General features: G+C 42.6%; 2 protein-coding genes across 2 annotated transcripts; one reads left to right on the top strand and one right to left on the bottom strand.

Annotated features, from left to right (window-relative positions):
- Window positions 1–881: 881 nt before the first annotated feature.
- LOC139200467 (complement C1q and tumor necrosis factor-related protein 9-like) lies at window positions 882–3,494 on the top strand. The gene is made up of 4 exons (XM_070829769.1): window positions 882–1,209; window positions 1,457–1,537; window positions 1,676–1,756; window positions 1,843–3,494. Exons 1-4 carry the CDS (start codon window positions 903–905, stop codon window positions 2,790–2,792), a joined length of 1,419 nt encoding a protein of 472 aa, XP_070685870.1. The 5' UTR covers window positions 882–902; the 3' UTR covers window positions 2,793–3,494.
- Window positions 3,495–4,870: 1,376 nt separating this feature from the next.
- Window positions 4,871–11,453, bottom strand: LOC139199727 (S-arrestin-like). The gene is made up of 15 exons (XM_070828854.1): window positions 11,382–11,453; window positions 11,241–11,301; window positions 11,019–11,063; window positions 10,746–10,945; window positions 10,557–10,616; window positions 10,407–10,474; window positions 10,144–10,279; window positions 9,950–10,034; window positions 8,908–8,980; window positions 8,358–8,495; window positions 7,815–7,892; window positions 7,292–7,306; window positions 6,696–6,748; window positions 6,318–6,327; window positions 4,871–4,970 (listed from the first exon to the last, which is right to left on the bottom strand). The coding sequence occupies exons 1-15, from the start codon at window positions 11,427–11,429 to the stop codon at window positions 4,877–4,879; spliced, it is 1,164 nt and encodes a 387-aa protein (XP_070684955.1). The 5' UTR covers window positions 11,430–11,453; the 3' UTR covers window positions 4,871–4,876.
- Window positions 11,454–26,628: the final 15,175 nt, after the last annotated feature.

Here is a 26,628-nt window from a genome sequence, read left to right as displayed (position 1 = left end):
AGAACCACCTCCAGGAAGCAGGTCACTTTCACACATGTTCAAAAGATCATGTGTGAAAGTGGATCATGTGATCATGTTACTTTGACTTGACGTGGTCCAACATTGAGGACAGGTTACCATGGAAACAGACGGGACGCAGACAGAATAGGAGCCCGTTGTCATCAATCATTTATCACACCTGGAGGTCTCTGATCACACCTGGTGGTCTCTGATCACACCTGGTGGTCTCTTTTCACACCTGGAGGTCTCTTTTCACACCTGGTGGTCTCTGATCACACCTGGTGGTCTCTTTTCACACCTGGAGGTCTCTTTTCACACCTGGAGGTCTCTGATCACACTTGGAGGTCTCTGATCACACCTGCAGCTCATTTATCACACCTGGAGGTCTCTGTTCACACTTGGTGGTCTCCTTTCACACCTGGCCCCTGACCCCCGATGTGACACGTCATCACATCCTTTACTCTGAGTTTGGTCCTCGGACAGGAAACAGTGAGGATGATGATGATGATGATGAAGGTCAGTGAGCGGTGTCATGTTATTTGTATGTTACATTGTGACACGTTATCTAACACTCACCATGCTGATCATGTGAGTTAAGGTGACACCTGTGTGTGTTAATCAGGTCACATTATACAATAAAAGACAAGAACACAGACCTACTTTCACACACACACACACACACCTGGCAGTGTGGGCGGAGTCCAGGTGTTTTATTAGCGGCTGTCAGTGGGACAGGTGAGTCAGTCTGCAGGTACCTGGGAGACGCAGCGGTTCGGTGAGTGACACCTTTAATTATTCATTAAACTTCCAATTTTAAAAGATTTCACACTAAAGACGACAAACAGGAAACAGAATAACAACTGTGAGGTGTCTGATGGGAACCTGTCCTCTCTCTGCAGACAATGTCCACCTTTCCTCTTCACTTCCTCTTCATCGCGGTTTACCTCCCTGTTGTCGTGGCGATGCCAGAGCCCGTCTCCCCAGATGGCGGGGTGCCCCCCCGCTACCCTCCCCCCACTCCTCCTGACCAGCCTGTGGGCCCAACCGGACGCTTTTTCTTTTACCCCGGTGAAGACAACGTGACGGGGAGCCTAGAGGACTACTGCCGGCTGATACAGCCCCAGGACCAGATGCCCTGGTTCTGTCTGTGCACACAGTGCCAGAGCAGCCGGGGGCCCAAAGGAGACCAAGGAGACCACGGACTGCCAGGTAAGATACCGCCAACCCACAAACACCTGCGTATGTCGACACAAGACTGTGTTAGTACAGTTATAATCCATAATACTCACATCACAGGCTGGTACCCCACCCCTGGGGTGTTGGTCCTGAACCAGTCTTCCATTGGTCCTGGACCAATCTTATGCTGGTCTGTTATCTGCCTTGATGAACCCTAAGAAGAGAAGAGATGAACCCTAAAAGGTGACTGAACATGTCCCTGTCCGTCCCTCTGTCTCAGGTAGTCCAGGCAGTCCAGGGAGAAGAGGGCTAACAGGGTTTAGAGGTCCTCCAGGGTTTGTGGGCAGACCTGGGGTCAAAGGTAAGCAGCTTCCTGTCATCCTCTGCTTTCACAACATGAGCTGAAACCTCCATGTACAACTTCTACTTCTACCTGGACTGCTAATACCGCTCTGATACGCCGTGTGTCCTCTGGCTGCCTCTGTGTTTGACCCCCCAGGACAGAAAGGAGACGAAGGTGACAAGGGGGACCGAGGAGCCCAGGGTTTTATGGGGCCCAAAGGAAGCCGAGGCTTCAAAGGTGAGACCAAGTTACCAGGTACTTCAGTGCCATTGATCCTGCAGGACTCAGATCCAGATTCTGAGACGGTGTTTGTTGTCCTGCAGGTGACAAAGGTGAGCAGGGTCTGGAGGGCCGCCCGGGGGACAAGGGTCCTAAAGGAGATGACGGGGTCTGTCCACATGCCTGTGAGCCCAGCCAGGGCCCCCCAGGACCACCCGGTATGCCTGGCCCTGTAGGACCCAGAGGTCTGTTGGGTCCCACAGGACTGATAGGACCCAAAGGCGTGAAGGGAGACATGGGTGATCTGGGTCTCCCTGGTGTCCCTGGACCTGTGGGTGAGAACGGAGAGCCAGGTCCCCCAGGGGACTGTAATTGTACAGATGGAACAGACGGAGGTCCGGGTCAGAAGGGGGATAAGGGAGACACGGGGGACCAGGGACAGACGGGGGCTGCGGGGCCGAGAGGGGTACAGGGGGATAAGGGGGACATGGGGATGATGGGGATGATGGGGCCTCCTGGTCCCTGTATGCCCAGCATCCAGTCCGCCTTCGCTGCAGGGCTGACGTCCAGCTACCCTCCGCCAAATGCCCCTGTGGTCTTCTCCTATGTCCACTACAACCTCCAGGGGGGTTATGACCCAAGCACAGGCCTCTACACCGCCCCCGTCAACGGCACCTATGTCTTCAGCTACCACCTCAGCGTCTATCAACGAGTCCTCAAAGTTGGCATCTTCCATAATTTTGTGCCAATCATCAAAACCACAAACCCTGAAGTGTTGGGGACCACCTCCCACTCAGTCATCCTGCACCTGGCCCGTGGTGACAGGGTGTGGATCCAGGTGAAGGATTTGGTCACTAACGGCATGTATGCCGGCAGTGAGACCAGCAGCACCTTCTCGGGCTTCCTGCTTCACCCAGACACATGTGACATGGCCTTACTCAGAGCCCCCATGCCCCCCATGACCCTGCCTGAGGGTGGACACAGCTGGGGCAGCCTACCTGGGTACGCCACCACTGAGCCCCCGACCTCACCTGCTGGTGGGGGCTCCAATTAGCTTTAGTGATGAATAAATTGCTTGTGGTCACCTGTAGTAGGCAAAATAAATTATTGTAGACAAGGCGCCGTGCTATTGTTAACCTTTGACGCTCCACCTTTAGATTAATCAGACAGATGCTCATCTGCCTGCTGACGGATGAAAGAACCAGCTGTGCTCACCTGGAGGACCCATTTAAGGGCGTCTTTGCTCGCCAGAGCGTGCCCATCAGACCCTGGCGCCCTCAGACGCTTCAGAGCATTTCTCTGTGATTTGTCTTTTTTTATTTGCCAAAGAAACCCACTGAGCTGAAATGTTTGTTGACACCACAGGTGATTCTGTTCGTTCCTGGTCGTGTTTTCTTGTGATTAAATCTGCAGCAGTTTGAATGAAAGAGCTCTGAATGAGGAGCGCCTCCCTCTGCTAGAATAACATCCTGACTATCTCCTCGCTCATCTCCATCTTTGTGTGGATGCAGGTGTGATTTTTTACTGCCATCCGGTCCCCCGACCCCGAGCCTGTATCACCGCTGTAAAGCCATACGAGCTCGCTTTATGTTCACATTGTCTCGGCCGGGCGGGTCTCCGTCCTCCAACAAAGGAACAAAGAACACCTGAGTCTGCAGGTGTGTTCAAGCCTCAAACGGCCTCCGAACAGCTCATGTCACAACAACCAATCTGTGATCCTGGTGCTCTTCGTACCTGATACCTGAGGAGAGGACACTAAACCCGGGGGGGGATGGGGGGGGGGTTCTGTATGAGCTGGCTCTCTGCAAACACACAGCAGCAGCTTCTGGATCAAATGTGATTTGTGTTTTGGTTTGATGTCGATGGTGTGATGATCTTCTGTTGCTCAGCTTCAACGTAGACAGAAAAAGTTTTGAATATGGTTTCTAAAAAATAAAAGAGGGAAATAAACCTTCAGCTGTTTGTGTGTCACTGAATCAATGAACCAATAAGATGATGGTGATAATCAAGTAGCAGTTCATCACATCCATCTTCATCTTAATCACATTACTCTGCATCTCTATAGAAATATTACGACCTGTATTTATATGTATGTGAAAGGGATGTCGTCCAATGAGGAGTTCACGGTCATACGTTAGTGGACGACGGGACCTCAGACTCCCTCTGATACCACAAGAAAGAAAAAACAAATCTAAAGTTTTTCATGAGCCATAACTCTGTTTCCCTGGTAACATCTGAGAGTCTGACTAATACCTGGAGCAGGCATCACCTTCCCATCAGGTTCATCTGCAATGGTTGTTCACTACTTGAGTAAATAGGACGAGCCGCAGACAAAAGCTCAGCTCATAGAACCCTTTGGCTCAACTGCTAGCCACAAAGCTAACGTTATGCTAGCAGGAAGTAGAACCTGACATTACAGAGATAAACATTACATAGGTTCTGTCGAGGTTTCTCCCCATTAAAGGGGAGTTCTTCCTCCACTGGGTCCTAATCTAATCTCTGAGCTGCTCTGTGGGGATTCTTGAATCCTTCCTGTTGAATTCCTGAATCTTTGGTCTCTGAATGAAAGAGTTTGTTCTGAGCTGCTCTTTATGGAAACAGTCTGAGAGAAACGCTGCTGTGAGTTGATTGATTGATTGATATCACACACACATGATGAGTCATTCTATCAAGAGAACAATTTAATCTCTTAATTACTGATTTATTTTATACATGGACGTCGTGCTGGGCTGATCTTTATTTTCATGGATGTTTAATTCTACTGAGGCTGACTGGACTGTTAACATTCAGAGTTACTGAAGGCAGTAATTATAAAACTGATCACAGTACAAGTACACACTACGAAGCCCTGACTGCCGTATGAGAGGAAACAGCTCAGCACGAACGCGAACAGCAGCTCTATGTCAGTTAGACATTACGTAATGGCCATCAGCAGCGTCCGCTCTGATAGCTACAGCTAACAGCTCATAAACCTGGAGCACCATTTAGGCTCCTCACCTACACTCACTGTAACAAGCATTTTTTCACAATAAAAGCTCTCCACAGGTGTGAACTCGTCCTGTGTTCACATCATGAGGAAACATCGGCTGGCAGACGAACGGTGGGGACAGCCTGCTCTGCGGCGGCCATCTTTGTAGTCTACGCCTCGGTGGGTGACTCGTCATCATCTCCGTAGACGACGCCCTTCAGGTAGGCGCGTTTAAACTCTTCAAACACCATGTCGTCTGATTCGCTGAGGACAGGAAGAGGGGACAGGTTAGTCAGGTGGTTTAACCCTGCCCACACCTGTGAGTGTGTGTGTGTGTGTGTGTGTGTGTGTGGGGGGGGGTAGCTTAGTTACTATTGTAACCTCAGTCTGTTTCTTCAGTTTCTCCTAAAAGGACCAACCCCTTTACAGAGTTCAATTCACTGGATAACTGACTAATTATAACTAATTCCTTTACTTGTTGGATAACAAACTAGTTGCCCTCCTTCACATTGTTAAATTAACTGGATAACTAACTAGCCGACATCTTTTATCTTGTTAAATCTGGTATCACTAACTAGCTGCTCTAGTTAAGTGTGCTGGCTGTGTGGTTATCTAACAGGCTGACGTGTGGTTTTGTTGTCGCTGTCTAACAGTCAGGATGATTCAGCTCCTGATCTGATCCGATCTGAGGCCTGCGGTCGCCACCAGGTGTCAGGTGGCGGTAAACAGGTGAAAGTGGGACGGTGAGGCCGTTTCCTCCGATAAGATCAGTCGAAGGATCATTTCACGGAGGGAGAGTCTCAGACATCAGATGAACACCTGGAGGATCACCGGGACAACAGGTGAGCCTCAGATGGCGTCTTAGAGTCTGGACGGGCTCCCAGACCTGCATGTCAAAAACAGGCTGCTGCTCTCTGTTCACTGATCTCAGGTCAGATAATCACTGATCCCAGGTTAGACCCTCAGCCCTGATGAAAAGATGTATGTGTTGTGATCTAAGCAGAGCTCTATGATGTGACTGGCTGTTGATGGACTGTCCCACCTGTCCCACCTGACAGGTACAGGTGGGACAGGTAAGACAGATTGGACAGGCAGACAGATTGAACAGGCAGACAGGTAGATAGACTGAACAGGTAGACAGACTGAACAGGTAGACAGGTAGACAGACTGAACAGGTAGACAGGTAGACAGACTGAACAGGTAGACTGATTGAACAGGTAGACAGGTGGACAGACTGAACAGGTAGACAGGTAGACAGATTGAACAGGTAGACAGACTGAACAGGTAGACAGATTGAACAGGTAGACAGATTGAACAGGTAGACAGGTACACAGACTGAACAGGTAGACTGATTGAACAGGTAGACAGGTGGACAGACTGAACAGGTAGACAGGTAGACAGATTGAACAGGTAGACAGACTGAACAGGTAGACAGATTGAACAGGTAGACAGGTAGACAGATTGAACAGGTAGACAGGTAGACAGACTGAACAGGTAGACTGATTGAACAGGTAGACAGGTGGACAGACTGAACAGGTAGACAGGTAGACAGGTAGACAGGATGAGCCCAGCATGGCTGGAGCTTGATGTCAGAGCAACAGAGGGTCTCACCTTTCCTTCGCTGGAGGTCAGACAGGAGAGGAAGGAAAACAGACAGGTCAGTCATCACCTTCATCACCTGAGAGGAGGAGTGAGGACACACACACACACACACACACACACACACACACACACACACACACACACACACAGGCACACGTGTCTGTGTGTGTGTGTGTTTAATCTGTAGTGATCAGCAGTAATCTGGAGATTAATCATCAGGATGCAGCAGGTTACTGCTGACAGCAACACACAACAAGCTGCTTAACACACACACACACACACACACACACACACTGTGGACGAAATGTGTGTACAGGTGTTGTGTTACCTGCAGACACATATACACAGCGAGAGGAGACAGAGGAGGAGGGGGAGGAGTGTCTTTACCTGGTTCAGGTTTAGGATGCATCAGTCTGAATGGAAGCTCCAGCGACACCTCACTGTAACACACACACACACACACACACACACACACACACACACACACACACACACACACGTTGGCCACATCTGATGTTTCCATTGACATCAGAACACATTATATGACAGTATAAACAGACACAGTATATGAGGTTATGGGACCATACACACACAGTAGAGCAGGGGTCGGCAACTAAGTTTGGCCTAGGGCCAAATTTTTTCTGACCAACTCAATGGCGGGTGGGGGGGGGGGTATGCGTGTGTCTCAGGAGCGCCGAACGGGGCGGGGGAGGGGGTGCGTGCATCTGCGGACGGGCGGGGGGCGCCACTAGGGGATGCAAATTATTACGGGCAGCGCCCCTCCAGCTGCTGGTGCTCTAGGCGACCGCCTAATTTCACCTGGCGGGCCAGGTATTATTGGCGGCGGGCCAATCTTGGCCCGCGGGCTGCTAGTTGCCGACCACTGCAGTAGAGTGTAGAGTACTAGTCGTAGTAACAGTATTAGTAGTTGTAGTACAAGTAGTGTTAGTAGTACTAGTAATAGTGATGTAGTTAGTGGTTACCTGGATCCAATGGTGCTGTCAGTGTAAACAGAGGAGAGAGAGACGATGAGTTCAGGGACCGTTTGTTTTCAGTTCTGTGATGTCACAGTGTACAGTGATGTCACGGTGTACAGTGATGTCACGGTGTACACTATCTCCATATATAAATACATACTGTATAACAAAAGTGGATGTAGCCATGGTGACATGGCACTCGTTGGTTTGTGGACGCTGTTTTGAGGCCTGAAAATTTGGCTTTATGGGCCACAATTGACTAAATGAACATCCTGCTGTGCTGAAGAAGACTGTAAACTAGAGACTGAGAGCAGAAACTGTTCACTGAGCTGATAAATCAGGAGAGAAGTCGCCTCATTTCCTCATTGACTTCCATCCAATCAGACTCCTGTTTGGAGCCAGCGGAGTCGCCCCCTGCTGGACACTAGAGGCTCAGCTTTAAGGCTCGTCAGACACGAAGGCTACGTCCACCTCAGACTATGATAATCTGTCAGCTGACCTCCCAGCATGCCAAGCAGTTCACACTCACCCAGAGGCAATCATCTTCACCACGACCCTGTAGAAGACAAGCATCCCCTGGACCTCCTTCAGCACCTCCTGCTTCACTCTGGGACACAAAGAGACAAAGGGACAAAGACTCAGAGACTCAAAGAGACAGAGACACAAAGACTCAAAGAGACAGAGACACAAAGAGACAGAGACACAAACAGACAGAGACACAAAGAGACAGAGTCACAAAGAGACAGAGACACAAACAGACAGAGACACAAACAGACAGAGTCACAAAGAGACAAAGAGACAGAGACACAGACAGAGACAAACAGACAAAGAGACAGAGACACAAACAGACAGAGACACAAAGATACAAAGAGACAGAGACAAAAACAGACAGAGACACAAAGAGACAGAGACACAAAGAGACAAAGAGACAGAGACACAAACAGACAAAGACACAAAGAGACAAAGAGACAGAGACAAAAACAGACAGAGACACAAAGATACAAACAGACAGAGACACAAAGATACAAAGAGACAGAGACACAAACAGACAGACACTCAGTGTGTCTCCTACATGCTGGATGAAGCCAGGTTGGTGTCTTCGTGCTTCAGTCGTCCGTCCAGAGCGAGTCCTCTCCGGTCCTTGTTGTGAGCCAGCAGAGGATACAGAGTGTAGTCCTTCTTCAGAGTGGTCCCAGAGGGGGCGCAGTCACTGCAGGGGGCACAGGGGGGGGACACATTTATGTTGCGTTTGCTCTTCCAGCTTTGTCTTTTCAAAATAAAACAGCTCAGATATTAAAAGACAAAGAAAAGAAATCTGATCTTCAGTGTGTGTAAATTAAAAGGGGGCACAGGGGGGGGACACATTTATGTTGCGTTTGCTCTTCCAGCTTTGTCTTTTCAAAATAAAACAGCTCAGATATTAAAAGACAAAGAAAAGAAATCTGATCTTCAGTGTGTGTAAATTAATCTCCCCCAGGCCCACAGGCAAGCAGAGCACCAAAATAAAAGCCCCCCAGGCCCACAGGCGAGCAGAGCGCCAAAATAAAAGCCCCCCAGGCCCACAGGCGAGCAGAGCGCCAAAATAAAAGCCCCCCAGGCCCACAGGCGAGCAGAGGTCTCACCTGGTCTCCTCTTTGGCCACTGATTTGACGTATTTGTCGTTAGAGTAAAGAACAACGTTCGTCACCTGTTCAACTGGACAAAGACAGAAAAGGACACGTCAGACTCGGTGGGTCACGCAGGTCATACAGGTCACAGGTCACAGGTCACACAGGTCATACATGTCACAGGTCATACAGGTCACAGGTCACAGGTCACAGGTCACGCAGGTCATACAGGTCACAGGTCACAGGTCACACAGGTCATACATGTCACAGGTCATACAGGTCACAGGTCACACAGGTCATACATGTCACAGGTCATACAGGTCATACAGGTCATACAGGTCACAGGTCATACAGGTCATACATGTCACAGGTCATACAGGTCATACATGTCACAGGTCATACAGGTCATACAGGTCATACAGGTCACAGGTCATACAGGTCATACAGGTCACAGGTCACACAGGTCATACATGTCACAGGTCATACAGGTCATACAGGTCATACAGGTCATACAGGTCACAGGTCATACAGGTCATACATGTCACAGGTCATACAGGTCATACAGGTCATACAGGTCACAGGTCATACATGTCACAGGTCATACAGGTCATACAGGTCATACAGGTCACAGGTCATACAGGTCATACATGTCACAGGTCATACAGGTCACAGGTCACACAGGTCATACATGTCACAGGTCATACAGGTCATACAAGTCACACAGGTCATACATGTCACAGGTCACGCAGGTCATACAGGTCACGCAGGTCACACAGGTCATGCAGGTCATACAGGTCATACAGGTCACAGGTCACGCAGGTCACAGGTCATACATGTCATGCAGGTCATACAGGTCACAGGTCATACAGGTCACAGGTCATACATGTCACGCAAGTCACGCAGGTCACACAGGTCACGCAGGTCATACAGGTCATACAGGTCACAGGTCATACATGTCACACAAGTCACGCAGGTCATACATGTCACGCAGGTCATACAGGTCAGGTCAGACGCTCTGTCTGAGCAGCCGTGTTGGAAACTACATGTATGACGTCACCTGACACACTGATGTCTTTAATGTTCCTGCTAGACGAGTTGGTGATCTCCACGCTGGCTTTGACTGGTTCCCCATGATAGAAGGTCTGCAGACAGATGGGTCAGAGAGAGACAGACGAGTCAGAAAGAGAAAGACAGGGCAGAGAGAGACAGAGGTCTCTCTGACCCACCTGTCTGTCTCCCTGCCTGTCTCACCTCCTTGGGCAGGCTCATCTTGACGTGCAGCGGTTTCTCAGACATCAGGAACTCAAAGGTGGTCTCAGCCACGGGGACGACTTTGGTGTCCTCTGGACTGAACTGGATCTTCCTGATGGTGAGACGGACTGAACTCCTACAGAGACAGGCAGACAGACAGACAGACAGACAGGAGCTCATTAATCATCAACAATAATAATGATGACGATAACACTGATAATAATGCTAATGATAAGAACATGAATAATAAACAGCTACTGAACTGCTTGTCGATCTTCTCGTCCTGGTTTTCTCCACAGAAAGCTTTGACCTCAAACTCCACCGCACATTTCTGTCACACACACACACACACATAGTCAGTCAGTCATCAGTTATTCTGACACGGACGCTTCAACACCTTCTACTGTCGTTACCTTTCCCACGTCAGAAGGTCCCGGCTGCAGCGCCACAGAACATGGCAGGTTGTCTGGAAACTGAAACACAAACACAGACGTCTGTCAGCCCACCAGCAGCCGAAGAGGAGGGAGGGCCTGAGACCTGGACCTGAGACCTGGGATCTGGACCAGAGACCCAGAGGGCCTGTCTCTGTGTGAGTGTCTCACCTCGAAGAAGAAGGGGAAGGCGTTGTCTCCCAGCTTGCGGAGCAGCTTCTGCTGGATCTTGGTGTGAGTCAGCTGCTCTTTGTCCTGCAGCTCGGGGTAAACCTGCCGCGTGACCAGAAACAGGTCCCGTCTGAAGGCCACGCCCATCACATCCATGTCCTGACGGCCGTACCGGAACGTACACGACAGCATCACGTACACTGGTCTCACACACACACATCACATTAACACACGTCACAATAACACATATCATGCTAACACACGGGAACTGACCTTTCTTTCCTTTGAGCTGCGCCGGGTCGATCAGAACGACTCCGTCTGAAACAAGACACAGACGGTCAGCTGGGGGGGGTTAGCCTAGCTTAGCACATAGACTGTAAGCAGGGGGAAGAGGTTAGCCTAGTTTAGCGAACAGCCCCCTCTGAGTGTGTGTGACATGCTTATGTTTCTCAGTCTCCATCTTTAAAGGCTTTAAAAGCTTTGCCAGGAACTCACCGACTGGGTCCACAAAGTCACAGTGATCCACGAAGTCCCTCTTGGCCAGGTAGACGGTCACCTGAAGGACAGATGTCACAGGAAAGTCAGGATCCTGGGGTCCTGGAGTTCCCCCCCATATCAGAACTAAGCAGGACTTACCGACTTGTCGCGGGAAACCTTCTTAAAGACGATGTGTTTGGGACTCATGGCGATGGCCTGAAGAGACGACCTGCAGCACACGAGATGTCACATGACGCCTCACACAGGTCAGACTGGACTCTGTGGTCTAACTAACCAGGTCAGGACGGTCCCAACCCCCCCAGGGTGACCCGTCCTTTAAATACGACATGACAGTTTTTACAGAAATTAACGCCTCAATTTCAAACAAACATCTACAAACCGACAGGGACGACTGTTAAAGGACAAGTTCACATTTTGTGTTTATCTATACTACATATACACGTGTGTGTGTGTGTTAAATACACACACACAGAAGGAGTCACTGCGCTCACACAGATGATGTAAAGCTTCATCATGAGGAGGCATCTGTTAGCAGCCAGTGTGAATAACACGTCCCGTGAACATGTGAACATGAGAGAGGAGAAGCAGACTGACCTGAGAGCAGTGATGAGCAGCAGGAGGATGGCAGCTTTCTAACAGCTGATCAGACTCACAGAGCTGCTTTATATCACTCACACACACTCGCCTGGTCAGCATGCTGATCATTACAGACACACACACACACACGGATTAACCTGCAGCTGCAAACAGGAAGCTCTCGTGTCCTCCTGTTTGAGGACTGAAGACAGAATCAATACTAATAATAATCACTGTATTGGCACAGCACCTTTGGAAAACAAGCTACAATGTGCTTCACAATAAAAACAGATGCTTAAAAAAAGATCTAAAAACTGAAGCCTGAACAGCTAAAATATACATACATACATACTTATCAATCAATAAATCAATCACTCAGTGTTTCTCTCTCCAGCTCCAGGTCAGACTGTTTCCATAATTCAATTCAATTCAATTCAATTCAATTTTATTTGTATAGCCCAATATCACAACAGAGTGTCTCATAGTGCTTTACATAAATAAAGAGCAGCTCAGAACAAACTCTTTCATTCAGAGACCAAAGATTCAGGAATTCAACAGGAAGGATTCAAGAATCCCCACAGAGCAGCTCAGAGATTAGATTAGGACACAGTGGAGGAAGAACTCCCCTTTAACGGGGATAACTCCACTTTAACGGGGGGAACTCCCCTTTAACAGGATGAACTCCCTTTTAACGGGGAGAACTCCCCTTTAACGGGGATAACTCCACTTTAACGGGGGGAACTCCCCTTTAACAGGATGAACTCCCTTTTAACGGGGAGAACTCCCCTTTAACGGGTAAAACTCCCCTTTAACGGGAAGAAAACTTGAACAGAACCAGGCTCAGAGGCTTTCTGTCGGGGTCCAAGTTGGGTCGAGGTTGGAGAGAGAGAGAGAGAGAGAGAGAGAGAAACAGAAACTAAAATACTAACAGTAACTACAGTACTGATCAATCTGACTGATACTGATCAACATGATAGCAGGTAAAAACATGAAAATAGTTAATATGTGAATAATAATAACAGGACTAATATCAGTAAAAAGTGTCGGTGGCTGATGAACCACAGCAGGAGAACCAGGACCACAATCCACAGGAACCAGAGAACCACAGCAGCCAGACTAGGACCAGAATCCATAGGAACCAGAGAACCACAGCAGGAGAACCAGGACCAGGACTGTTATATTCCCACAGGAATTTGAGGGATGAGAAAATTACAGAAATGCTCCGGGGAAGATATAACTGAAATAACAGTAAATCCACGGTGAAAACATGGTTAACTCATAGTGAAAACATGGTGTGAAATCACATTAAAGACATGGTCATATCACAGTGAAGTCATGGTTAAGTCACAGTGGAAACATGATGAAAACACGAAGAAATAACAGTGGAAACATGATTAAGTGACAGTGAAAACATGGTGAAAATACGGTGAAAAAACTGTGAAAACATGGTTAAATCACAGAGAAAACATGAAGAAATAACAGTGAAAACATGGTTAAATCACAGTAGAAACATGGTGAAAATATGCTGAAAGCATGGTTCAACCACAATGAAAACATTGCCAAATCACATTAAAAACATGGTTAAGTCATAGTGAAACATGGTGAAAACAGTGAAACGTGGTGAAAACACTAAATCCACGGTGAAAACATGGTTAACTCATCGTGAAAACATGGTGGAGGTGAAAAAACAGTGAAAACATGGTGGAAACGGTAAATCCACGGTGAAAACATGGTGGAAATACGGTGAAAAAACAGTGAAAACATGGTGAAAACTAAATCCACAGTGAAAACATGTTTAAATCAAAGTGAAAACATGGTAAAAACATGAAGAAATAACAGTGAAAACATGGTTAAATCACAGTGAAAACTTGGTAAAATCACAGTCAAACATGGTGAAAACTTGCTAAAATCACAGTCAAACATGGTGATATCACATTAAAAACATGGTCAAAGCACAGTGAAAACATAGTGCAATCACAGTAAAAAGATGGTAAAAACACAAAGAAATAACAGTGAAAACACATTGAAAACATGGTGAAATCACAAAGAAATAACAGTGAAAACATGGTGAAAACACAAAGAAATAACAGTGAAAACATGGTGAAAACAAAGAAATAACAGTGAAAACATGGTGAAAACACAAAGAAATAACAGTGAAAACACTTTGAAAACATGGTGAAAACACAAAGAAATAACAGTGAAAACATGGTGAAAACACAAAGAAATAACAGTGAAAACATTGAAAACATGGTGAAAACAAAGAAATAACAGTGAAAACATGGTGAAAACACAAAGAAATAACAGTGAAAACACATTGAAAACATGGTGAAAACACAAAGAAATAACAGTGAAAACACTTTGAAAACATGGTGAAATCACAAAGAAATAACAGTGAAAACATGGTGAAAACACAAAGAAATAACAGTGAAAACATGGTGAAAACACAAAGAAATAACAGTGAAAACACTTTGAAAACATGGTGAAAACACAAAGAAATAACAGTGAAAACATGGTGAAAACACAAAGAAATAACAGTGAAAACATGGTGAAAACACAAAGAAATAACAGTGAAAACACTTTGAAAACATGGTGAAAACACAAAGAAATAACAGTGAAAACATTGAAAACATGGTGGAAACGGTAAATCCACGGTGAAAACATGGTGGAAATACGGTGAAAAAACAGTGAAAACATGGTGAAAACTAAATCCACAGTGAAAACATGTTTAAATCAAAGTGAAAACATGGTAAAAACATGAAGAAATAACAGTGAAAACATGGTTAAATCACAGTGAAAACTTGGTAAAATCACAGTCAAACATGGTGAAAACTTGCTAAAATCACAGTCAAACATGGTGATATCACATTAAAAACATGGTCAAAGCACAGTGAAAACATAGTGCAATCACAGTAAAAAGATGGTAAAAACACAAAGAAATAACAGTGAAAACACATTGAAAACATGGTGAAATCACAAAGAAATAACAGTGAAAACATGGTGAAAACACAAAGAAATAACAGTGAAAACATGGTGAAAACAAAGAAATAACAGTGAAAACATGGTGAAAACACAAAGAAATAACAGTGAAAACACTTTGAAAACATGGTGAAAACACAAAGAAATAACAGTGAAAACATGGTGAAAACACAAAGAAATAACAGTGAAAACATTGAAAACATGGTGAAAACAAAGAAATAACAGTGAAAACATGGTGAAAACACAAAGAAATAACAGTGAAAACACATTGAAAACATGGTGAAAACACAAAGAAATAACAGTGAAAACACTTTGAAAACATGGTGAAATCACAAAGAAATAACAGTGAAAACATGGTGAAAACACAAAGAAATAACAGTGAAAACATGGTGAAAACACAAAGAAATAACAGTGAAAACACTTTGAAAACATGGTGAAAACACAAAGAAATAACAGTGAAAACATGGTGAAAACACAAAGAAATAACAGTGAAAACATGGTGAAAACACAAAGAAATAACAGTGAAAACACTTTGAAAACATGGTGAAAACACAAAGAAATAACAGTGAAAACATTGAAAACATGGTGAAAACAAAGAAATAACAGTGAAAACATGGTGAAAACACAAAGAAATAACAGTGAAAACACATTGAAAACATGGTGAAAACACAAAGAAATAACAGTGAAAACACTTTGAAAACATGGTGAAATCACAAAGAAATAACAGTGAAAACATGGTGAAAACACAAAGAAATAACAGTGAAAACATGGTGAAAACACAAAGAAATAACAGTGAAAACATGGTGAAAACATGGTGAAAACACAAAGAAATAACAGTGAAAACATTGAAAACATGGTGAAATCACAAAGAAATAACAGTGAAAACACTTTGAAAACATGGTGAAAACAAAGAAATAACAGTGAAAACATAAAGAAATAACAGTGAAAACATGGTGAAATCACAAAGAAATAACAGTGAAAACACTTTGAAAACATGGTGAAAACACAAAGAAATAACAGTGAAAACATGGTGAAAACACAAAGAAATAACAGTGAAAACACATTGAAAACATGGTGAAAACAAAGAAATAAAGGTGAAAACACTTTGAAAACATGGTGAAAACAAAGAAATAACAGTGAAAACACTTTGAAAACATGGTGAAATCACAAAGAAATAATAGTGAAAACATGGTGAAAACACAAAGAAATAACAGTGAAAACACTTTGAAAACATGGTGAAAACACAAAGAAATAACAGTGAAAACATGGTGAAAACACAAAGAAATAACAGTGAAAACACTTTGAAAACATGGTGAAAACACAAAGAAATAACAGTGAAAACATGGTGAAAACACAAAGAAATAACAGTGAAAACACTTTGAAAACATGGTGAAAACACAAAGAAATAACAGTGAAAACATGGTGAAATCACAAAGAAATAACAGTGAAAACACATTGAAAACATGGTGAAAACAAAGAAATAACAGTGAAAACACTTTGAAAACATGGTGAAATCACAAAGAAATAACAGTGAAAACATGGTGAAAACAAAGAAATAACAGTGAAAACACTTTAAAACATGGTGAAAACAAAGAAATAACAGTGAAAACATGGTGAAAACACAAAGAAATAACAGTGAAAACATGGTGAAATCACAAAGAAATAACAGTGAAAACACTTTGAAAACGGTGAAATCACAAAGAAATAACAGTGAAAACACTTTGAAAACATGGTGAAATCACAAAGAAATAACAGTGAAAACACTTTGAAAACATGGTGAAAACACAAAGAAATAACAGTGAAAACACTTTGAAAACATGGTGAAAACACAAAGAAATAACAGTGAAAACACTTTGAAAACATGGTGAAAACACAAAGAAATAACAGTGAAAACATGGTGAAAACACAAAGAAATAACAGTGAAAACATGGTGAAAACAAAGAAATAACAGTGAAAACACTTTGAAAACATGGTGAAAACAAAGAAATAACAGTGAAAACATGGTGAAAACACAAAGAAATAACAGTGAAAACACTTTGAAAACATGGTGAAAACAAAGAAATAACAGTGAAAACATGGTGAAAACACAAAGAAATAACAGTGAAAACACTTTGAAAACATGGTGAAAACACAAAGAAATAACAGTGAAAACATGGTGAAAACAAAGAAATAACAGTGAAAACATGGTGAAATCACAAAGAAATAACAGTGAAAACACTTTGAAAACATGGTGAAAACACAAAGAAATAACAGTGAAAACATGGTGAAAACACAAAGAAATAACAGTGAAAACACTTTGAAAACATGGTGAAAACACAAAGAAATAACAGTGAAAACATGGTGAAAACACAAAGAAATAACAGTGAAAACACTTTGAAAACATGGTGAAAACACAAAGAAATAACAGTGAAAACATGGTGAAAACACAAAGAAATAACAGTGAAAACACTTTGAAAACATGGTGAAAACACAAAGAAATAACAGTGAAAACATGGTGAAATCACAAAGAAATAACAGTGAAAACACATTGAAAACATGGTGAAAACAAAGAAATAACAGTGAAAACATGGTGAAAACACAAAGAAATAACAGTGAAAACATGGTGAAAACAAAGAAATAACAGTGAAAACATGGTGAAAACACAAAGAAATAAGTGAAAACATGGTGAAATCACAAAGAAATAACAGTGAAAACACTTTGAAAACATGGTGAAAACAAAGAAATAACAGTGAAAACATGGTGAAAACACAAAGAAATAACAGTGAAAACACTTTGAAAACATGGTGAAATCACAAAGAAATAACAGTGAAAACATGGTGAAAACAAAGAAATAACAGTGAAAACATGGTGAAATCACAAAGAAATAACAGTGAAAACACTTTGAAAACATGGTGAAAACACAAAGAAATAACAGTGAAAACATGGTGAAAACACAAAGAAATAACAGTGAAAACACTTTGAAAACATGGTGAAAACACAAAGAAATAACAGTGAAAACATGGTGAAAACACAAAGAAATAACAGTGAAAACACTTTGAAAACATGGTGAACTCACAAAGAAATAACAGTGAAAACATGGTGAAAACACAAAGAAATAACAGTGAAAACATGGTGAAAACAAAGAAATAACAGTGAAAACACTTTAAAACATGGTGAAAACAAAGAAATAACAGTGAAAACATGGTGAAAACACAAAGAAATAACAGTGAAAACATGGTGAAATCACAAAGAAATAACAGTGAAAACACTTTGAAAACATGGTGAAATCACAAAGAAATAACAGTGAAAACACTTTGAAAACATGGTGAAAACACAAAGAAATAACAGTGAAAACACTTTGAAAACATGGTGAAAACACAAAGAAATAACAGTGAAAACATGGTGAAAACACAAAGAAATAACAGTGAAAACATGGTGAAATCACAAAGAAATAACAGTGAAAACACTTTGAAAACATGGTGAAAACAAAGAAATAACAGTGAAAACATGGTGAAAACACAAAGAAATAACAGTGAAAACACATTGAAAACATGGTGAAAACACAAAGAAATAACAGTGAAAACACTTTGAAAACATGGTGAAATCACAAAGAAATAACAGTGAAAACATGGTGAAAACACAAAGAAATAACAGTGAAAACATGGTGAAAACACAAAGAAATAACAGTGAAAACACTTTGAAAACATGGTGAAAACAAAGAAATAACAGTGAAAACATGGTGAAAACACAAAGAAATAACAGTGAAAACACATTGAAAACATGGTGAAAACACAAAGAAATAACAGTGAAAACACTTTGAAAACATGGTGAAATCACAAAGAAATAACAGTGAAAACATGGTGAAAACACAAAGAAATAACAGTGAAAACATGGTGAAAACACAAAGAAATAACAGTGAAAACATGGTGAAAACATGGTGAAAACACAAAGAAATAACAGTGAAAACATTGAAAACATGGTGAAATCACAAAGAAATAACAGTGAAAACACTTTGAAAACATGGTGAAAACAAAGAAATAACAGTGAAAACATAAAGAAATAACAGTGAAAACATGGTGAAATCACAAAGAAATAACAGTGAAAACACTTTGAAAACATGGTGAAAACACAAAGAAATAACAGTGAAAACATGGTGAAAACAAAAAGAAATAACAGTGAAAACACATTGAAAACATGGTGAAAACAAAGAAATAAAGGTGAAAACACTTTGAAAACATGGTGAAAACAAAGAAATAACAGTGAAAACACTTTGAAAACATGGTGAAATCACAAAGAAATAATAGTGAAAACACTTTGAAAACATGGTGAAAACACAAAGAAATAACAGTGAAAACACATTGAAAACATGGTGAAATCACAAAGAAATAACAGTGAAAACACTTTGAAAACATGGTGAAATCACAAAGAAATAACAGTGAAAACACTTTGAAAACATGGTGAAAACACAAAGAAATAACAGTGAAAACATGGTGAAAACACAAAGAAATAACAGTGAAAACACTTTGAAAACATGGTGAAAACACAAAGAAATAACAGTGAAAACACTTTGAAAACATGGTGAAAACACAAAGAAATAACAGTGAAAACATGGTGAAATCACAAAGAAATAACAGTGAAAACACATTGAAAACATGGTGAAAAAAAAAAAATAACAGTGAAAACACTTTGAAAACATGGTGAAATCACAAAGAAATAACAGTGAAAACATGGTGAAAACACAAAGAAATAACAGTGAAAACATGGTGAAAACAAAGAAATAACAGTGAAAACACTTTAAAACATGGTGAAAACAAAGAAATAACAGTGAAAACATGGTGAAAACACAAAGAAATAACAGTGAAAACATGGTGAAAACACAAAGAAATAACAGTGAAAACACTTTGAAAACATGGTGAAAACACAAAGAAATAACAGTGAAAACATGGTGAAAACACAAAGAAATAACAGTGAAAACATGGTGAAAACAAAGAAATAACAGTGAAAACATGGTGAAATCACAAAGAAATAACAGTGAAAACACTTTGAAAACAAAGAAATAACAGTGAAAACATGGTGAAAACACAAAGAAATAACAGTGAAAACACTTTGAAAACATGGTGAAAACAAAGAAATAACAGTGAAAACATGGTGAAAACACAAAGAAATAACAGTGAAAACATGGTGAAAACAAAGAAATAACAGTGAAAACATGGTGAAAAGACAAAGAAATAACAGTGAAAACATGGTGAAATCACAAAGAAATAACAGTGAAAACACTTTGAAAACATGGTGAAAACAAAGAAATAACAGTGAAAACATGGTGAAAACACAAAGAAATAACAGTGAAAACACTTTGAAAACATGGTGAAAACAAAGAAATAACAGTGAAAACATGGTGAAAACAAAGAAATAACAGTGAAAACATGGTGAAATCACAAAGAAATAACAGTGAAAACACTTTGAAAACATGGTGAAATCACAAAGAAATAACTGAAAACATGGTGAAAACACAAAGAAATAACAGTGAAAACACATTGAAAACATGGTGAAAACAAAGAAATAACAGTGAAAACACTGAAAACATGGTGAAAACACAAAGAAATAACAGTGAAAACACTTTGAAAACATGGTGAAAACAAAGAAATAACAGTGAAAACATGGTGAAAACACAAAGAAATAACAGTGAAAACATGGTGAAAACAAAGAAATAACAGTGAAAACATGGTGAAAACACAAAGAAATAACAGTGAAAACATGGTGAAAACACAAAGAAATAACAGTGAAAACATGGTGAAAACATGGTGAAAACAGTGACAACAGTAATCATCATCATCAATCAGTCAGTGTTTCTCTCTCCAGCTCCAGGTCACAGCAGTGTTTCTCTCAGACTGTTTCCATAAAGAGCAGCTCAGAACAAACTCTTTCATTCAGAGACCAAAGATTCAGGAATTCAACAGGAAGGATTCAAGAATCCCCACAGAGCAGCTCAGAGATTAGATTAGGACCCAGTGGAGGAAGAACTCCCCTTTAACGGGAGGACTCCCCTTTCAATTCAATTCAATTCAATTCAATTCAATTCAATTCAATTCAATTTTATTTGTATAGCCCAATATCACAACAGAGTGTCTCACAGTGCTTTACAAAGTTCACTGAAATAAACAAGTGTAAGCGAACAAACAATCTAATAAAGAGTCCAGCAGTCGATGAGGCCAGTGGATCAGTCCAGTGGATCAGTCCAGTGGATCAGTCCGAGGCATCACCTGCCCTTTATGACCCTCCTTCTTCGGGAAGGAAAAACTCAAAAAACCCAGTGGGAAAAGAGAAACCTCCAGGAGCACCACAGTGAAGGAGAGATCCAGCTCCCAAGGACGGACAGGCTGGAGCCTCGGACAGACGCACATCCATTGGCTGATGGAGAACCACATCAGCGGGACCAGGACCAGGATCCATAGGAACCAGGGAACCACATCAGCAGGACCAGGACCAGGATCCACAGGAACCAGAGAACCACATCAGTGGGACCGGGACCAGGATCCATAGGAACCAGAGAACCACATCAGCAGGACCAGGACCAGGATCCACAGGAACCAGAGAACCACATCAGCAGAACCAGGATCCACAGGAACCTGAGAACCACATCAGCAGAACCAGGATCCACAGGAACCAGAGAACCACATCAGCGGGACCGGTACCAGGACCCACAGGAACCACAGAACCACATCAGCAGGGCCAGGACCAGGATCCACAGGATCCACAGGATCCACAGGAACCAGAGAACCACAGCAGGAGAACCAGGACCAGGATCCACAGGAACCTGAGAGATGAGAAAGCACAGAAAGGCTCCGGGGAAGATACCAAGTTAGAGGCAGACATTTGGCTGACATGAGACATAATGATGGAGAGGAAGAGGAGGAGAGAGAATAGAGGAGCCCAGTGCATCATGGGAGTCCCCCAGCAGTCTGAGCCTATAGCAGCATAACTAGGGGCTGGTCTAAGGCCTGAGCCAGCCCTTAAATATATGCTTTGTCAAAAAGGAAGGTTTTTAGTCTACTCTTAAATGTAGAGAGGGTGTCTGCCCCCCGAACCCAAACTGGAAGGAGGTTCCACAGGAGAGGAGCCTGATAGCTGAAAGCTCTGGCTCCATCACTACTTTAGAGGACTTTAGGAACCACCAGTAGACCTGCAGTCTGGGAGCGCAGTGCTCTAGTGGGGTAGTACGGTACTATGAGCTCTTTAAGAGATGATGGAGCCTGAACATTAAGAGCTTTGGAGGTGAGGAGAAGGATTTTAAACTCTATTCTAGATTTTACTGGAAGCCAGTGAAGAGAAGCCAGTACAGGAGAAATGTGGTCTCTTCTCTTAGTTCTGGTCAGAACAGGAGCAGCAGCGTTCTGGACCAGCTGGAGAGTCTTTAAGGACTTATTGGGGCAGCCTGATAATAAGGAGTTACAATAGTCCAACCTAGAAGTGACAAATTTTTCTGCATCATCAGTGGATATGATGGACCTGATTTTAGCAGCATTAGTAGATGGAAAAAGGCAGTTCTAGAAATCTGTTTAACCCTGGAGAACCCACGGGGTCAAATTTGGCCGCTGTTAATTGCTGCCACCCAAAATGAACAAACATAAAAAAAATTGTCAAATTTAACTTCAAAAACCCAGAGTGCCACTTCTGACCCCTGCATAGAGACACTTAGTGGATGAATATTGAACTGACATGAGCCAGAGTGGTAGTGACAAGATGACTGACCACATGCTGTTTCATTGAGCTGGAAACCTTCCCAAACAAAATCGTCTTCTCAGCAAACCAGTGGTTGGTAAAATTGTGTATTTTTTGTTAATCTATTTAGTATTAGCTTGCAAAATGCCTAGAAGTACGTTTTATATTCCTTTTGGATAAATTAGCAACTCTGAGCTAGTTCAAAAAACGATGGGCCAAAAACGACCCTCTGGGTGTGTCGGTTAAAAAATGACCCTTTGGTTCTTTGAGTGACTTTGTAGATGGAGAATGGTGACAGTCCTGTATTTGGCTAAAGCCTTGAAATAAATTCATTTGTATAATATATTTTACTAAGTTACCTCAGTAGTACAAGGCCAGAGATTAATACTTATAATAACTATAATAATATAATAACTTATTACTTATTTTATATATAAATATATATAATAAGTAAATTGCCGTCGATGTGCTCTGTGCAAGGACCTCAAAACTGAAATGCACTGTGAGAAATGTGCAGTTCCTCTCTGCATCAACAAAAAAAGAAATTGTTTCAAAGACTACCACAATGTCTAGTGTGAGTTCCTCTCTCTAGCAGAACAGATTTTTTGATAAGCAAAGACCCATGGTGTGGGTTTTTTGGCCTTGTGTTCTTGTTTCCATTGGCCAAAGTGTGTTTGTACATTTGAAATCCAGTTCTAACATGCAACAAATAAAGCAAAAAAAGCATTGTTAAATGTAGCTGTGTGGTTAACTGATTATTTTCCTAATCCTAAATTAGGGAATAAAGGGTTAAAATTGAAAAAGTGGATATGTTGGTGTTCAGTGAACTTATAGCAGTCATTTAATGCATAGTTCATAATTTTCCAAAGAAGAAAAGGGTTCTTGGGTTCTCCAGGGTTAATGTGGGAGTTAAAGGACAAATCCTGATCAAATAAGACTCCCAGATTCCTCACAGTGGAGCTGGAGGCCAGATTAATGCCGTCCAGAGCAGTTATGTTGGTAGAAAAGGTGTCTCTGAGGTGTCTGGGGCCGAGCAGAATAACTTCAGTTTAGGACTTAAACCAGCTTAATGCAGTTCCTTTTATACCAGTGAACTGTTCCAGTCTCTGTAACAGGATGTGATGGTCGATGGTGTCGAAAGCAGCACTCAGGTCTAACCAGACCAGGACAGAGAGAAGTCCTCTGTCTGATGCCATAAGGAGGAGGTCTGTAACCTTCACCAGTGTCTCTGTGCTATGATTCGCTCTAAAACCTGACTGAAGGTCCTCTAATAGACTATTAGAGTTTAGAAAGTCACACAGCTGGTTGGCTGCTGCTTTCTCCAGGATCTCTGAGATAAAGAGAAGGTTGGATGAAGGTCTATAGTTGGCTGATACACCTGAATCAAGAGTAGGCTTTTTCAGGAGAGGTTTAATTACTGCTACTTTAAAGGACTGAGGTACGTAGCCTGTTAGTAAAGACTGATTGATCATATCCAGTAAGGACGCGTTAATTAAGGGCAGGACTTCCTTAAGTAGTCCAGTAGGAATGGAGTCTAGGAGACCAGCTGACGGTCTGGATGAGGAGATTATTGAGGCCAGTTCAGAAAGATCAATTGGAGAAAAACAGTCCAAGTACACATCAGGTCTAACAGCTGTTTCTGTGGTTCCTAGGTTTGAGGTTGGACCAGACCCTGTTAAGGGCAGGAGGTGCTGAATTTTGTCCCTAATAGTTAGAATTTTATCATTAAAGAAGCTCATGAAGTCGTTACTGCTGAGCTCTAAAGGAACACAAGGATCAATAGAGTTCTGGCTCCTGTCAGCCTAGCTATTGTGCCAAAAAGGAATCTAGGGTTGCTTTTATTTTCTTCTATTAATGAGGAGTAGTAGGCGGCTCTGGCATTACAGAGGGCCTTTCTATAGGTTTTAAGACTATCTTGCCAGATTAAACGGGATTCTTCCACTTTGGTGGCCCGCCATGTCCTTTCTAGCCTTCGTGAGTGTTGCTTAAGCTCACGTGTCTGGGAGTTATACCAGGGAGCTTGTCTCTTTTCTTTAATTCTCTTCTTTTTTAGAGGGGCAATAGAGTCTAGTGTCAGTGAACCTGCAGCACTGTCGACTTTGGATAATCAATTTGGGAGGGGCTCAGATTAACATGGGGTTCATCCACAGCACAGGGACACACTGGCTGAAATACTGAAGGAATCACCTCCTTAAATTTGGCAACAGCACTATCAGATAAGGATCTAGTGAGGACCTCCCTGTCATATAGAGCAGAGTCCAGTAGCAAGAAATCAAATGTTATCAGGTAATGGTCTGATAAAATAGAGTTATGTGGGAAGACTCTTAACTGTTAGGTTAGGGTTAAATCATGGTTAAAACATGGTTAATTCATGGTAAACCTTCAAACCCCTCGGACTAGTTCGCTCATGTACGACCCCTATAAATGGCTGAAATTTTGACACTTAATTCAAAATGGCCGACTTCCTGTTGGGTTTAGGTCAACGCTCCAAGAGGCTTTTTTGTAGGACCCATCGTCCTGCATAAGTGTGCCGAATTTGGTAGATGTAGGTAAAACGTAGCCCGGGGGCTAGTTCATCAAAGTTTTGTAGGGGGCGCCATAGAGCCATTTTGCCCCACCTAAACCTGTTAACCCAATATGATCATTCATTTTAGGCCTCCTGACGTGTATGCCAAATTTGGAGAGTGTGCACGCATGTGTAAGCGTGGAAATTAAATTCGTTTTTCATGGCGAAGGAGGCATCGCCACAGCAACAGTGTTTGGCGAAACCTCAAGTCCTTCATAACTTTGCATCAACCACGTCTTGAGAATGTTTGGCTCAAATTTGAGGTGTCTGTGGTTAACCTGCTGAGAGAGAGACATGGTTAAATCAAGGTTAAATCATGGTTAAAACATGGTTAAATCGTGGTTAAAACGGTGAATCATGGTTAAATCAAGGTTAAAACATATTAAATCAAGGTTAAATCAAGGTTAAAACATATTAAATCAAGGTTAAATCAAGGTTAAAACATGTTAAATCATGGTTAAAACATGGTGAACACATGTTGACAGTGAAACTTGCCCCCTCCCCCTATAGTGTGATAGTGAGGGAGAGGAAACAGATCTTCATCACGGCTCCATAACACACACAACACACACACATGACCAGTGTGACATAACGTGATGAGCAGCTGAGCTGAAAACATCCAGAGTCAGCAGTCTGTCTGCTGGATCAGCACACACACACACTAACAACACGCTGACACACACACACACACACTAACAACACGCTGACACACACACACACACACACTAACACGCTGACACACACACACACACACACCAACAACACGCTGACACACACACACACACACACACACCAACAACACGCTGACACACACACACACACACACACTAACAACACGCTGACACACACACACACACACTAACAACACGCTGACACACACACACACACACACTAACACGCTGACACACACACACACACACACACCAACAACACGCTGACACACACACACACACACCAACAACACGCTGACACACACACACACACACACACTAACAACACGCTGACACACACACACACACACACACACACACACACTAACAACACGCTGACACACACACACACACACACACTAACAACACGCTGACACACACACACACACACACCAACAACACGCTGACACACACACACACACACACTAACAACACGCTGACACACACACACACACCAACAACACGCTGACACACACACACACACACTAACAACACGCTGACACACACACACACACACCAACAACACGCTGACACACACACACACACACTAACAACACGCTGACACACACACACACACACTAACAACACGCTGACACACACACACACACACACTAACAACACGCTGACACACACACACACACACTCTGAAGGTTTATTTCTCTCCTCAGGCCGTTACAATATTATTCTGATGAGTTATTATTTATGTGGTTGTTCTATTAGTTATTATGTTATCGCCCCCTGCTGGTCGGAGGTCAGCTCAGTGTTTAACCTTTGCTCCAGTATAATATAATAGAACAATAACTGTTTTCAGATCATTAACATGTTAAAGCTCCGCAGACTAAAACACCATCATGTCATA

The sequence above is a fragment of the Pempheris klunzingeri genome, chromosome 4 (genome assembly GCF_042242105.1).
Source record: "Pempheris klunzingeri isolate RE-2024b chromosome 4, fPemKlu1.hap1, whole genome shotgun sequence".
In the NCBI taxonomy this organism is placed as follows: Eukaryota; Metazoa; Chordata; class Actinopteri; order Acropomatiformes; family Pempheridae; genus Pempheris; species Pempheris klunzingeri.
The sequence above is the reverse complement of the archived record's forward strand: the minus strand, read 5'-3'. Positions and strand labels throughout refer to the sequence as shown.